Source organism: Sceloporus occidentalis, unplaced genomic scaffold, assembly GCF_023333645.1.
Source record: "Sceloporus occidentalis isolate IW3139 unplaced genomic scaffold, rSceOcc1.0.p SCAF_2, whole genome shotgun sequence".
Taxonomy (NCBI): domain Eukaryota; kingdom Metazoa; phylum Chordata; class Lepidosauria; order Squamata; family Phrynosomatidae; genus Sceloporus; species Sceloporus occidentalis.
Genome location: NW_028316982.1, coordinates 98694749 through 98708411, shown reverse-complemented (window position 1 = coordinate 98708411; position 13663 = coordinate 98694749). Strand labels below are relative to the sequence as shown.

Here is a 13663-nt window from a genome sequence, read left to right as displayed (position 1 = left end):
AGGACCTTTCAGATGTTGTTGGCTGCACCTCTGAGGATTCCTCACCACTGGATATGCTAGCTAATCAGCAGTGAACAACCCCTGAGGGCCACGTTTCCCACTACTGCCCTGAAATAAGCTACTGAAATGAACAGTAAGATTTTAAAGTTGCAATTCAGTGAATATGAGGAGGAATTTGAGGTCTCCAGTCCAAAAGGGAAAAGAAACCAAATTACAGAAATGTTAGCTACAATAAACAAGACTGAAATCTGAAATGAGGTTATATAACATTAGCAAGTAAACTCCCTAAGCAGTTTATAATGTGTAAGCTAGGGTTGAGTGGAATTCTATCTTCCATGATCCTTTCACTGGACCATCCTATGAAAAATGGGCTTCCCTATTATACCCTCCCTGTGAACATCCCAAGGTCAGACAGATTTTGGGTCAGAACCAGTAAGGAAATTGTTGGGCTTTTTAAATGACTGACTGAATTCAGGCAAAATAACAAAACTGATTTGGCATTCAAAAACACTACTCCCTTCCACACCTCATTTTCAGATTCCTTATTTCTGCAAATAGGAGGCAATTAAAATGTTTTTAAAATTATGGCTTGAAGGGGAGATGTTATACCCATAATTAACCAATCATAATTTCCTGATTTAGATGTTACAGCAGAGATAGGCAAATTTGACAGGCCTTTGGGGCACATTCCTCCTCCAAAATCCACCACAAATTACACTGATCCTTACAACTCTTCTTCACTACCTTTTTACTGGAAATTTGCCATTATTGGAGAAGTGGCATGTAAATTCATCTACCACACAGATGGAGCACTTAAGAACTTTTATCTCATATGGGTAAATATCACACAAGGTGCCGGGGCACTTGATTTTCAGAAGTAAAATGTATTCGGCAAAACTAGAGAAGATGGTGAAAACACCTGTTTACTGTGACGTATGAAAAATAGGCTAATAAATATGGAAATCAGGTACATAACACTGGCTCACTGCATAATCTGCTATTTTGTAAAATACAACAGTGAAATACAATATGTTGCTGAGAAGTTCAAGTAAGCAATCCATTTTACAAGCATCCAAACTGAAAGTACTACTAACAATAGTCGCCCAAAAATTAAATCCACCACTAATTAAATCCATGAATGCAGATTAAACCCACTACTGGGTTTAAAGTTTGTCATTTTATAAAGCAAAAAAAAAAAGTTTGATGGCTCAGTTCACAACTGAAAAGAATAAATATGTACATTAGTTTAAAAAATATCATACAATTGCAGCTGCTTCATCTTTGGATGCCTCTGCAAAACATAATTATAACAGCCTGATACCACTGTAAGGCATCCTCCTGGGGAATCCTGGAATTCAATGCCTACCAGCAATAATGCTATAGTTTAATGGACTGCATTAATGAAATTCTAAGTCCCCCACCTCTGCACTAGGATTCCACACAATGAGGCCATGACAATTAGGTTGGTATTTGACAACTATAATAACTGTGAAGCAGTTGTAGGAATCTTGGGAGTTTATCACACAGGAGGAATTTCTCTTAATTTCGAATGAAAAGAAAGTGGGGCCAGAATGCATTTACATGAATTTGCTAGTTCAGTGAATTTACATGAATTCGAATTGCGTTCGAACTGACTTCCTATTGCCTGAAAATAGCTTGCCATTGCCCAAAATTGCGTGTGGTGGTCTATCACGCAATAACAAACCCCATGATTGCGTTCGGATTGCCATTGGATTATACTTCCAATTTCCCTTGTCTGATAAACTCCTTGATCTCTAGGTCGGTTTTCTACCCTGTTAAAAGAGGTATTGAAAATAAAGTTAAACTTAAAAATAAAATAAAGCCATGTAATATATTCACACAACACTTTTTAATATATAATTTGAGATGTATTGCAGTTTAAACTGCAGTTGTCAGGCCATTTTACTGTTCTTTCATTTCTCTTCTCCACCTCTGCATTTTGTTAAGGAAATAGATATTTTTTTTAAGCATTACTAAGTGATACTAGAAGTATCCAATCTAATATTCTTTTTAAATTTCTAGTGTAAATATTTTGCATACTTTAATGAACACTGTATATACTCATGTATAAATCTAGAAATCTTAGTCAAAAATTGACACAAAAAACATGGCTCAACTGATCCATGGGTTAGTATAAATAATGCACTTTAATTCTTATAAAAAAAAAAAGGGACCATCCCTTTCTCTGAGTAAAATGATGAAAGTCGAGAGCATAGTCCATCCTGGGAGCACCTGAGAGAAGCATCAACCCCCTCTACTCTTTCCACTGTGGCACTGCTTCTGACCTTTTTGAATGACTGGGTATGTAAAATGGTGGTGGTGGTGGCGGCGACTCTTTGGCACTTCCCCTGAAAGGAGTGCAGAGAGGAATTGGGTTCTGAAGGATCTGAATAAGACATTTTTTGTCAGTTTTTCTGGGTCAAAAATCAGGCAAAGTTACCACATTAAAGTTAAAAGCTACATAATCACTGCTAATGCAATTGCCATTTTCTTTGCTTTGCCTTTTTATCATTTTTGACATGTATGCTTTTTTTTAGCCCTGCCCTTGTCTGGTCGCCTCCCATACACATCACACAGCCATGATATACTGCAGTTTCCTCCTTATCCATCCAGTCTTTAGGGTGAGCACAAACAGTTATGCTTGTTAGAACTTTGTAAATCTTTTGGCACTATTCTACTTTGCTTCATACTTGACATCCCTTGTTACATGCCCCTAAGTATTACCGTCAAGTTATCCATGGTTCATAGCAAAATCCCTATTTCTGGAACCATAACCTGCCCCCAAATTAATTATGTGGTTGATTTATAGTCAAGTATATACGATATTTGCTCAAATGTCAATGTATACTAATGAATAATGTTTTGGAGATTGAGGCAAATCCAGTTTCATACTACTGAAAACTTTATAGATTGAAACACAGAGACTGAAACCTTTTTTAGAATCATAGAATCATAGAGTTGGAAGAGACCACAAGGGCCATCCAGTCCAACCCCCTGCCATGCAGGAAATCCAAATCAAAGCATCCCCAACAGATGGCCATCTAGCCTCTGCTTAAAGACCTCCAAGGAAGGAGACTCCACTACACTCCGGGGGAGTTTGTTCCACTGTCGAACAGCCCTTATTGTCAGGAAGTTCTTCCTAATGTTGAGGTGGAATCTCTTTTCCTGCAGCTTGCATCCATTGTTCCGGGTCCTGTTCTCTGGAGCAGTAGAAAACAAGCTTGCTCCCTCATCAATGTGACATCCTTTCAAATACAGTGGTGCCTCGGGTTACGAAATTAATTCGTTCCGCTGTCAATTTCGTAACCCGAAAGGCTTTCGCAAGCCGAATTCCCATAGGCGCTAATGGGGAAAAGCCGCGATTCCGTGTGAAATCGCGCCGAAAAGCACCAAAAGTTTTTTCGTAACCCGAAAAAACTTTCGCAACCCGGAACAATGTTTTCCAATGGGATTTTTTCGTATCCCGAAAATTTCGTAACCTGGGTATTTCGTATCCCGAGGTACCACTGTATTTAAACAGGGCTATCATATCACCTCTTAACCTTCTCTTCTCCAGGCTAAACATCCCCAGCTCCCTAAGTCGTTCCTTATAGGGCAAGGTTTCCAGACCTTTCACCATTTTAGTCGCCCTCCTCTGGACACGCTCCAGTTTCTCAATGTCCTTTTTGAATTGTGGTGCCCAGAACTGGACACAATATTCCAGGTGGGGCCTGACCAGAGCAGAATACAGTGGCACTATTACTTCTCTTGATCTAGACACTATACTTTTATTGATGCAGCCTAGAATTGCATTGGCCTTTTTAGCTGCTGCATCACACTGTTGACTCATGTTCAACTTATGGTCTACTTGGACTCCTAGATCTCTTTCACATGTACTTTCATTCAGCAATGTGTCTCCCATCCTATATCTGTGCATTTCATTTTTCTGCCCTAAGTGCAGTACCTTACATTTCTCTGTGTTGAATTTCATTTTGTTAGCTTTGGCCCAGCTTTCTAGTCTATTCATATCATTTTGAATGTTGGTCCTGTCCTCTGGAGTATTAACTACCTCTCTCCTCCTCTTCTCTGTAGCAGGAACTGCTCTGCAGAGGCTCTAGGAGCAGAAATAAAGAGCTAGTCTGCTAGCTCCGCCCCTAGTGATTCACAGGTGTGACTCACTGAAGATGTGACTACAAGCACACTCTTCCTAGAGTTTAAAAAACAATTAAACAGTCACCATTTAAAATGGCTGCCCAGCTGCCTCACTCCTCCTCTTCTCTGTAGCAGGAACTCATGACACTTTTGTGTCATGTCTTTTTAGACTGTAAGCCTGAGGGCAGGGAACCGTCTAAATAACCATTTGTGGCTGAAGAGCGGGGTATAAATACTCTAAATAAATAAATAAACACAGAGTAAATTTACCCAGCAGGTAGGTCGGTAGGTAGGTGTGTGTGTGTGTGTGTGAGAGAGAGAGAGAGAGAGAGAGAGAGAGAGAGACTGACAAAATACTACAAAATCCATAAAAGAGAAGAGACCTGTGGCTTCACAAAAGATAAGGACATCCTGGGTGTCCCAAGAGGAATTTACTGATGCTAATGGAGTTCAAATTTTACTGTCCTTTGTTTGCTCTCCACACAAGAGGGAAGTGGGGGTCTACCTACACTGAGATCCCTCCAAACCAACTGAAATACAGCAGAAACAACGTCTGATACAAAATGTAGACCTGTGACTCCAACATCGTCACCATTTCACCTTTGTATATGATCTTTGAATATCTTTTGCCTAGTGGAGCTTCAAAAGCTTGCATGATGTGTTTTGTGCAACTTGGTTGGCCAATAATGGTATTGCCTTTTTGTACATTTTAGATTTTGTTTTATTTTGGTATATGGCCAGCAAAGCTACCCTTCAATATGTTTAGCAAATTAGAAGATATGCACATTTACTCAGAAACAAATGAAACAGAGTTCAAAAGGGTTTGTGTGTACATATGTGCCTTCAAGTTGCCTGTTAAACTATGGTAACCAAATTAATTTAATAGGGTTTACTTAAGCAATGTGGTTACTGCCTATTAAATTGATTTTACATTGCAGTTAGACTGCATTTTATTAAATGGATATTAGAAATTATTATTATTTATATGTTGCCTCTCCCGCAGGATCGAGGCGGCTTACAATAATGGATAAAATACAATCTAAAATACAGCACATATTAAAATATATTCCATCAATTCCCTCCCCCCCACTACACTATAATAAAATAACATGAACAAAATAATAAAAGCAATAAAAACAGATAAATATCAAGCCAGTCAGAGACAGGGGGATGGGCAATTTGGACATTCTCTGTGATCATCCGTTTCCATGGCAGATCAGGTGGCTTATTCAAGGAAGGCCTGTCAAGAGATCCATCTTGACAGCCCTTTTAAAGCTGTCAAGATTGGTAATATTTCAGATCTCTTCCGACAGGTCATTCCACAATTTGGGAGCAACCGATGAGAAGGCCTCTGGGTAACCACCATCAACCTGGTCTTTACTGGTTGAAGAAAGTTTTTCCCAGAGGACCTAAGTGTGCGGGGCGGATTGTATTGGAGGAAGCTATCCTGCAAATAGGTTGGACCCAAGCCATGTAGGGGTTTAAAGGTCATAACTAACACTGGATCAAAAGCTTTAATTGGATGGAAAGTGTCCTTCCATCTGCAGAAGACTTAGGGCTGTACGCATGGGTCAAAAGGCCTGTGTTCCCCCCAGACTCACATCACCCTGTTCAGATGATGCAGGCCAATACCCCCAGGCCAGGGTTAGGCAGACTGGATGCCGATCTTGTGGTCTTGGTCCGATTCTGGCTCAAAGGGGCCTTAGTTCAAGCCAAAAAGACCCACTGTTTCCTAGAAACTCTCCAGCAGCACCCAGCATACCGGACAGCCCTGCACACCCCTTACTTTTCTTTGCTGTCTCCTCTACTGAAAAGACCCCCACTGCAGCCTCTGACATGGAAATGTGGCTTCTGGCCACATGGGTGCAGCCAGGTGCCCTGTTTCCAGGTCAGAGGCTGCAATGGAAGTCTTGTTAATAGATGGCAAAGGAAGTAAGGAACACACAGTGGTAGCAGATCCATGGCACAGTGGCAGGAGGGCCTGTAAACACCTACTCACCCCTGCACTGGCTGTGGCCTGTGTTCTCCTGGCCCACTTGTTCAGCCCTGAAGTCCAGATCTTACCATGCTTGTCATTTAGGAATTTATATACTCCAGTAAATGAACCTTTCATACTAACTTGCTGGCGAACTCTTAAAATCCTGTGAAAGCTACCCTGAAGGACAAAGGATTATCTACAGGTATTATAAAGAACCTTCATCCATGCACTTTCCTCCCAAGGTCTGGCCTGTTTTAAAACCCCAGCTTCACTTCGCTACAGAACTGTTTGTAGGTTTTCACCCTAAGATACAAAAATTGAACAGAGGGCTTCAGTGTAGACCTACCAACGGCAGTGCAATTATCCAGATGGTTTGATTCAATAGCTTCTACTAATATATGGAAATACCTTTCTCTTTGACAAATACAATTCATGGCAACATAATCATCTTTACAGAGCATCCAGAGCTGAGCTAGTATATACTTGATTACATTTCCCCAAAAGAAGCAAATTAATCTCAGACAATTATGAGCTATGTTGTACATGACAACCCATTTTAATTAACAAAAATAGCACTGAATTATTGCTATCATACATTGCTTGAAATCTGATTAGCATATGCTCTTTTTGGCCCTGTGAGACTTACAATTACCTTAAGTGAATATTGATTTAGACACAAACCATAGGCCACACAAAACTAATATAGATTTCTGTAAAAACCTGCTCAGCCACTTTCAACTTGACACATTCCCTTTAAGTGTAAAATCTCATGGAGACAAAAAAAGTTCATGGAACTTGATAGCTAATGGGGAAAGGAGGCTACTGTTTGCAGAGACCATTGAGATTTGAAGTGAAGTGGAACAACTAAAAACAGAATAAATCAGAACAAGGCCTCATTAATCTCACCAAATAAAAATATGCATCATGATGCAGTTCCACTCATCTTATTTGTAACCCTCCCTACACCCTGTTTCATTTGATACTGCTGCGAGTACCATTCTGTGACGCTGAATGAAAGCTGAATGGGGGCAGATACATGGAGTCACTTTTTTAAAGTGTGTGGAGAAGGAGACACACCAGTTAATACAATCAAATTTCAAACATAAAGGAAGTGACTGATTTAGAAGTCTTTCTGGATCATATACTAACCTCAAGCTTGAGAATGTCATGTTGAAGTTTGCGCTGGAATTCCAGGAAGTGGGAAATAGTCAGTTTGCCCTTTAGATCAGCTCCAAAAAAGTATGTGGTCAATGCAGAGTTAAAGCCTGTCTTCAAGGTGTTCCCTGTAGTTGAACGATCCCTATGGCGCATGCCCATGCTAGTCTGGGAACGAATGATGCTCTGAACCTAATAGATTGCAAAAGTGGAAAGCACAGTATATTACATATCATAATTTACCATAATGTATCATAACTTACATACTATAATGAGCCAGCTATGGATTATCTCTGGACAGATATAATCTAGCTACACCAGTTGATGCACTGGCAACCTCCTGATTAGGTTATTTGAGCCAACATGTAGTGGTTTGAGGGCTGGTTTATGACTGCAGACCAGGGTTTGAATCCCAACTTGGCCATGTAAACCAACTGGGTGGGTTTGGGCAAGTCACACACTCTCAGCCTCAGAGAATGGAAATGGCAAATTCTCTATGAAGAAACTTGCCAAGAAAAACCCACGATAGGCTTGCCCTAGGGGGTCACCATAAATCAGAAATGACTTGAAGGCACATAACAACAACAACAAATTCTATTTGGGTCTGCCCTTGAAGTTATCTTAAGAGCTACAGTTGGGAAAAATGTGGTGGCTTGATTGATGTTTAAAGTACTATAATGACATCATATTATTCAGTTCTTAAAAGAATTGCACTGCTGCCAACACATATTCTGGTCTGAATTCAAGTTGACTGTGATGACTGTACTCAATTTAGCAACCTCAAAAGGACTCTGAGCCCCTAGCTGGGATTAAACTCACAACCTTGTGAGTGGCTGTAGTACTGGCATTTTAACCACTGTGCCACCAGGGAAATGGGGCCTTTTATACAATTTATATAATTTGGGATTCAAGGCAGCTTACATTAAAAAAAAACCCCATGTCATTATAATTCAGAAAATATAAAAGTCAAAAGATAATTAAACTACATAAAAATAAAATCAACTAAAAACATAAACCACTACAAAACAGAAAAACCACGGGTAGAAAATCCAGTATATTGTTTAGGTGGGATAGGTCTTGTACATCCAGCCTGCTCAGCCATGCCACCCCAACTGTGAAATGTCCTCCCCTTGAAGGCTCGATTGGTACTAGCACTGGCTCATTTAGGCACCATGGCAGTTTATTAAAGATTTTGGGCCCTAAGTTTCTGCATGTTTTAAAACTGTTTTAACCTTTCTGATCTGTTTTAACTTGTTAATATGTTTTCGTCTATTTAAAGTATATTTATTGTTTTAAATTGGTTTTATTATGTTTATACTGATGTTTTTCTTGTGCCATCCTTTGTTCCTATGATACAGGGCAGAATATATAACCCAGTATCTCCTGGATCAGTGTCTCTCAGGCTATCTGATGTGTGGGACCATCAACTGATTTTTTTCTCTCCAATTTGCCCATTGTTTATTTCCTGTAAACCTGATAGCGACCAGTAGCCAATGGCTTGAAAACTGACACTAGTCTAGGGACAACAATTTTGAATAGCACTGCTCTCTATATTTTGGGCTACAACTCCCACAGTCTCAATGGGAAACTCTCTTAGTGATGTGCTCCTTTTTATTCTGTCTACCATGGGGTGAGGAAATCTTTCTGGTCCAATTTCAATTTGTGAAATGTGGTGTACTGGTTTGATCACTGGATTATGACTCTGGAGAGCAGGGTTCGAATCCCTGCTTGGCTATGACAACCCATTGGGTGAGCTTAAGCAAGTCACACTCTCTCACCCTAAGAGGATAGCAATGGCAAACTCGCTCTGATGAAACTTGCCAAGAAAAGGCTCACCATAAGTCAGAAATGACTTGAAGACACACAAACACACAAGGTAGGTACAAGCCTAAGAGCCAGGGGCTGATAAACAAAAAACCTTACTACTTTGCTTTGGGATCCTCTGAGGCTGAGAGAGTGTGACTTGCCCCAGATCACCCAATGGGTTTACATGGCCAAGCTAGAATTCGAACCCTGATCTCCAGAGTCATAGTCCAACCCTTACTATGCCACACTGGCTCTCTTACATGGTATCAAAAGGAAAGAACACAATGTTAACACTAAAACATCTCCATTGTTTTATTGACTGTAGCCTGTGTTCTCAAACCAGGGAAAAGACAACCCTTCATACAGGGCATCTGGCAGGTTTAAATAATTAATAACATGGTATTTAAGATTCATTAAATAGGTACAGTATGCTACACTCCCCTTGTGAAAGCAGGGCAGATGAGATAACCCTGAAAGGTGTATTCTGATATCCAAGGTCACTAAATCATCTGAGCAAGAGGATTGTGATAATGGAAGCGGAGGGACCAATGAAAACACAGATTTGTCTGTGTACTTTCAGATACAAATGATCCAATTTTCATTTATCATCTTTTTGAAAACACTGTCTTTAATAGCACTACTGCATTACCTCTGGCCCAGAAAAAAAGCCTTCTTGAAAAATAATTTATTTAAAAAGCAATAAAAGAGCAGCTGTCATAACATTAAATCAATGGAACTAGGCCACTCAGTAAATCCTTCCATACATTGCGATGGGGACTTGGCATATTAGGGTTGATCACCATTTTTCAAAAAAGAAAATCCCTCCCAAATGTATTTCATCCTTCTGTTTATTTTTGCTGTTTTTGTGTGCCCTCAAATCAATTCTGACTTAGGAGAGCAATCTCCTAAGGTTTCCTTGGCAAGATATATTCAAGTTCACCACTGCCTTCTTCTCCGGCTGAAAGACTGTGAATTCCCCAAGGTCACCCAGTGAGTTTTTAGGCCTCAGAAAAAAATTGAATCCTGGCTTCCTTGAGTCATACTGCTAATTTTACTTTGACACAAGTAAAGTTAATTTAACATCTTAATGTAAAGAATTAAACTTAAAACAAAACAAAACAGCAACAACAAAACCAACAATACATTCTGACACACAATAACAAAATGAGCCCCAGGTAGCAGACACCATGCATGTCCTTTTGTAGTGAAGAATACATATGGACACAAAGTCAGGATTGTTCATGCTGTAGCACTTTCAGTTTCTATGTATGGGTGGGAAAGCTGGACAGTAAAGGAAGCTGACAGGAAGAGAATCAGCACATTTGTAATGAGATGCTGGAATAGAGGTCTACAGACTACCAAAATGATCAGTAAATTAGTCCAAGAGAACTACCCCTAGAAGCCAAAATGACTAAATGGAGGATATCTTACTTTGGACATACCATGAGATGACACAACTAGAAAACATAGTAAGTCTTGATAAAGTAGGAGGCAGCAAGAAATGAAAAAGACTGCATTACAGGTGGAATGACTCAATCAAGGAAGCCACAATCCTGACTTTGTCAGGCCTGAGCAGGGCTGTTAATAACAGGATGCCTTGCTGTCTTTTGTAGGGTTACCATAAGTGAAGCTGACTTGACAGCAACAAAAACAAAATGTGTGTTACTGTATACAGTGCAAGGCCCAAACTGGATGGGGTCCCATCTGGTAAATGACAGGCGTATTCATTTATCTATTATTCATACTTTGATCCACCTGCATATTCACCTTATTTTCTCAACTGCTTATAATTTGCTCTCATACTGAAAGGGGGAGGGTCACTAATTAATGATCCTAGTCACCCAGCATTTTCTCTGGCAGGGCATTATATGTATATTTAATCAACACTCATCCTAAATACCAAAATTTCAGGAAATCTCTACTGTATATTCTCGGGCTGCCATCTTTTTGCACAGGCTTCATTCAGAGTTGCAAGATCAACTTGGGGCAAATGTAAGAGTTCTTAAAGATGCTGCTGTGGGATAATACTTGTAAATATGTTGTTGCTTTAAATACATTGAAGAAAAATCGAAATAGAACAAAACATCTGTTTCTATATGTATCTATCTTAAAAACACATACAAAGATTGGGACCCAATCTCAGGATGGATATTGGACACACACACACACACACACACACACACACACGATATCCAATCAGGCTAATTCAACTTGAATTGAGCATACTTAATTTTGCTGTTAAATATACTGAGAATTGATTGTATTTTCAAAACAAATAAAAGTCTACTTGATTGCAAATCTGCCTAAATTACAAATAATAGAACATTATATTGTTCCCTGCAAACATTTCATAGCAGTAATTGAGACAAATGACAGGCAGCATCTTTTATTTATCCCTCTGAATTTATTCCCTTTACTAGTATTTTTTTGACCTGCAGCCAGCTTAATTGCTTCCAATTCTCCATAAACATTTCACCCCTCACATTCTAAATAATGGAGATTTTTTCCATTCACAACTAAAGGTATTTTTATGAGTGTCACAGCACTTAGAAATTCTGAGACGGAAACTGCATTTTTAGATAAACCTAACGTTTTTTACATTGAAAGCAAAATAAATTAAATTTTACCCAAATACATAAAAAAGCAAAGGTTTTGTTTTGTTGGCAATTTGCACATGCTGTTACAACGCTGTGAAGGTTTTTGTCTGCTGAGTACTGTGTCACTACATGAACAATCACTCTCTGTAATAACAAAATTAAATGGTGAAGGCTGACAGGATTGAAGCCAAAAACAAAATATTAAATGGAAAGGGTCAGCTTACGTACAGAAAACCTAAGGGTTGCTGAAATATTCATTTTTCTTTTTAGAAAAGGGAAGCAACTATCCACCTTCAACCATTACTGTCAGGATTGTCTGGTTAGTGCTACCGCAAGCTCCTGGATTCCAGTGTCAGCACAAGGAACCAAGGGAAGCTGCTGGTGATATCATTAAGCATGATTTAGTGAGCATCAACAGGAGCCAATTTTTTTTAAAAAAAAGTCTAACAACAGAAAGCACATGTCCATGCGCATGCGCTTGTGTGCACACACATTTTTCAAGGCAATTTTCTTGCTCTGAGAATCCTTGCCCTGAAGACTGAAGAAAGGCCAGGTCAGAGGAATAATCAGGCCGAACCTTAATTACCATAATACTCTTTCAGTTAGAGAACTGGAATGAGGCCTTGGAAAGGGTTCAGAAGATACAATTAGTGATTAGAAGATACAATTAATGTAAAATAGAGCAGCCAGATATGTTTATCTGGTGTGTACTTTAGAGACCTCATATCATCATTCTTGTATCAATTGCATTGGCATTGGGATATGTGGGGGGGGGGATTTCCTCCCACTTGCATTTGCCCAGAATGTGAGATCCTCAGTGGAAGCCCTATTGCATATCCCATCATCTCATGAGGCTAGGTTGGTGAATGCATGAGACCAGACTCTCTCTTTAGTACTATCCTGATTCAGGAAGTCAGACTGACTCTTTCTCTTTTGAGCTTACACTCTTTTGGTCCCTAAAACTAGGATTAGCTTTTGGACTGTTCTAAAGTGTGTGTGTTTTTAACACCATTCCCCTCTCCTCTAACTTTATTATGATTTTTAAAGAATGTTTTTATCTGTTGTAATAATAATAATAATAATAATATGTATTTGTATCCCGCCTCTCCCTGTATTGGATCGAGGTGAATAACAGCAAACAAGAACATCATCTTCTAACAGACCCAAGTGGGTTGAGAGCTTCCAAATAAGTATTTTTATAAAAATAATAAAATAAATAACCCTGTTAAAGAACAACCTGCTCTGTAGCCATGGCACGTTGAACATCAGCTGGAAAAGAAAAAAAAATGTGGACAGGCCCATAAGAATGGAACAGTCTGCCAGATACCAATGTGGCCGGCTGTAACCCTGGAACCTCCTGGATTAGGTGGTGAGATTATACCAAAAGATTTTGTTGCAGATTGTACTTGTGAATTTTCTAGAATTTGCTGTGTTGTCTAGTTTACTCAGTGTGAGGAAGACATGCCACAAAAGTGAAGTGCTATCTGGAAAGCAAGTACTGTATATACTTGACTATAAGTCAATCTCATGTGTAAGTCGAAGTCAGCTTTTGGGGCCAAAATTGTGGGTTTTTTATATGGCATATGGGTGTCGAGGGTCAGACTTAAGGAGGCAGCCCAGATGGGAAGAGGCTGCGGGGGGAGATTGATCTCTTTCCCTGTCTCTTCCCAGTGGGGCTGTCCCCTCCATAGGCAACTCAGCTGGGAAGAGGCTGCAGGAGAAACTGATCTCCTTCCCTGCCTCTCCCCAACTGAGCTGTCCCCTTTGGAGGCAACCTGGTTGGGAAGAGGCTGCAGGGGAGATGGATCGCCTTCCCTGTGTCTTCTTAGTTGGGCTATCCCCTCTTGAGGTAACCAGGCTAGGAAGAGGCTCGAGGACAAAGGCTCGCCCTTTCTCCTACCATACTGACCCATGTATAAGTTGACCCAGGTTTTATGGGTCAATTTTGACATAAATTTTTCAACTTATACATGAG

The 13663-nt window shown here is 39.8% G+C and overlaps 1 protein-coding gene across 3 annotated transcripts in view; it reads right to left on the bottom strand.

The window, feature by feature from the left end:
* MICU1 (mitochondrial calcium uptake 1) overlaps window positions 1–13663 on the bottom strand; it is a 180494-nt gene that overhangs the window by 65220 nt on the left and 101611 nt on the right. For all 3 annotated transcript variants that reach the window (XM_089510395.1, XM_089510397.1, XM_089510396.1), the window contains one exon: window positions 7280–7477. In XM_089510395.1, coding sequence (XP_089366521.1) covers window positions 7280–7477 — 198 coding nt within the window. The remainder of the gene's footprint in view (window positions 1–7279; window positions 7478–13663) is intronic.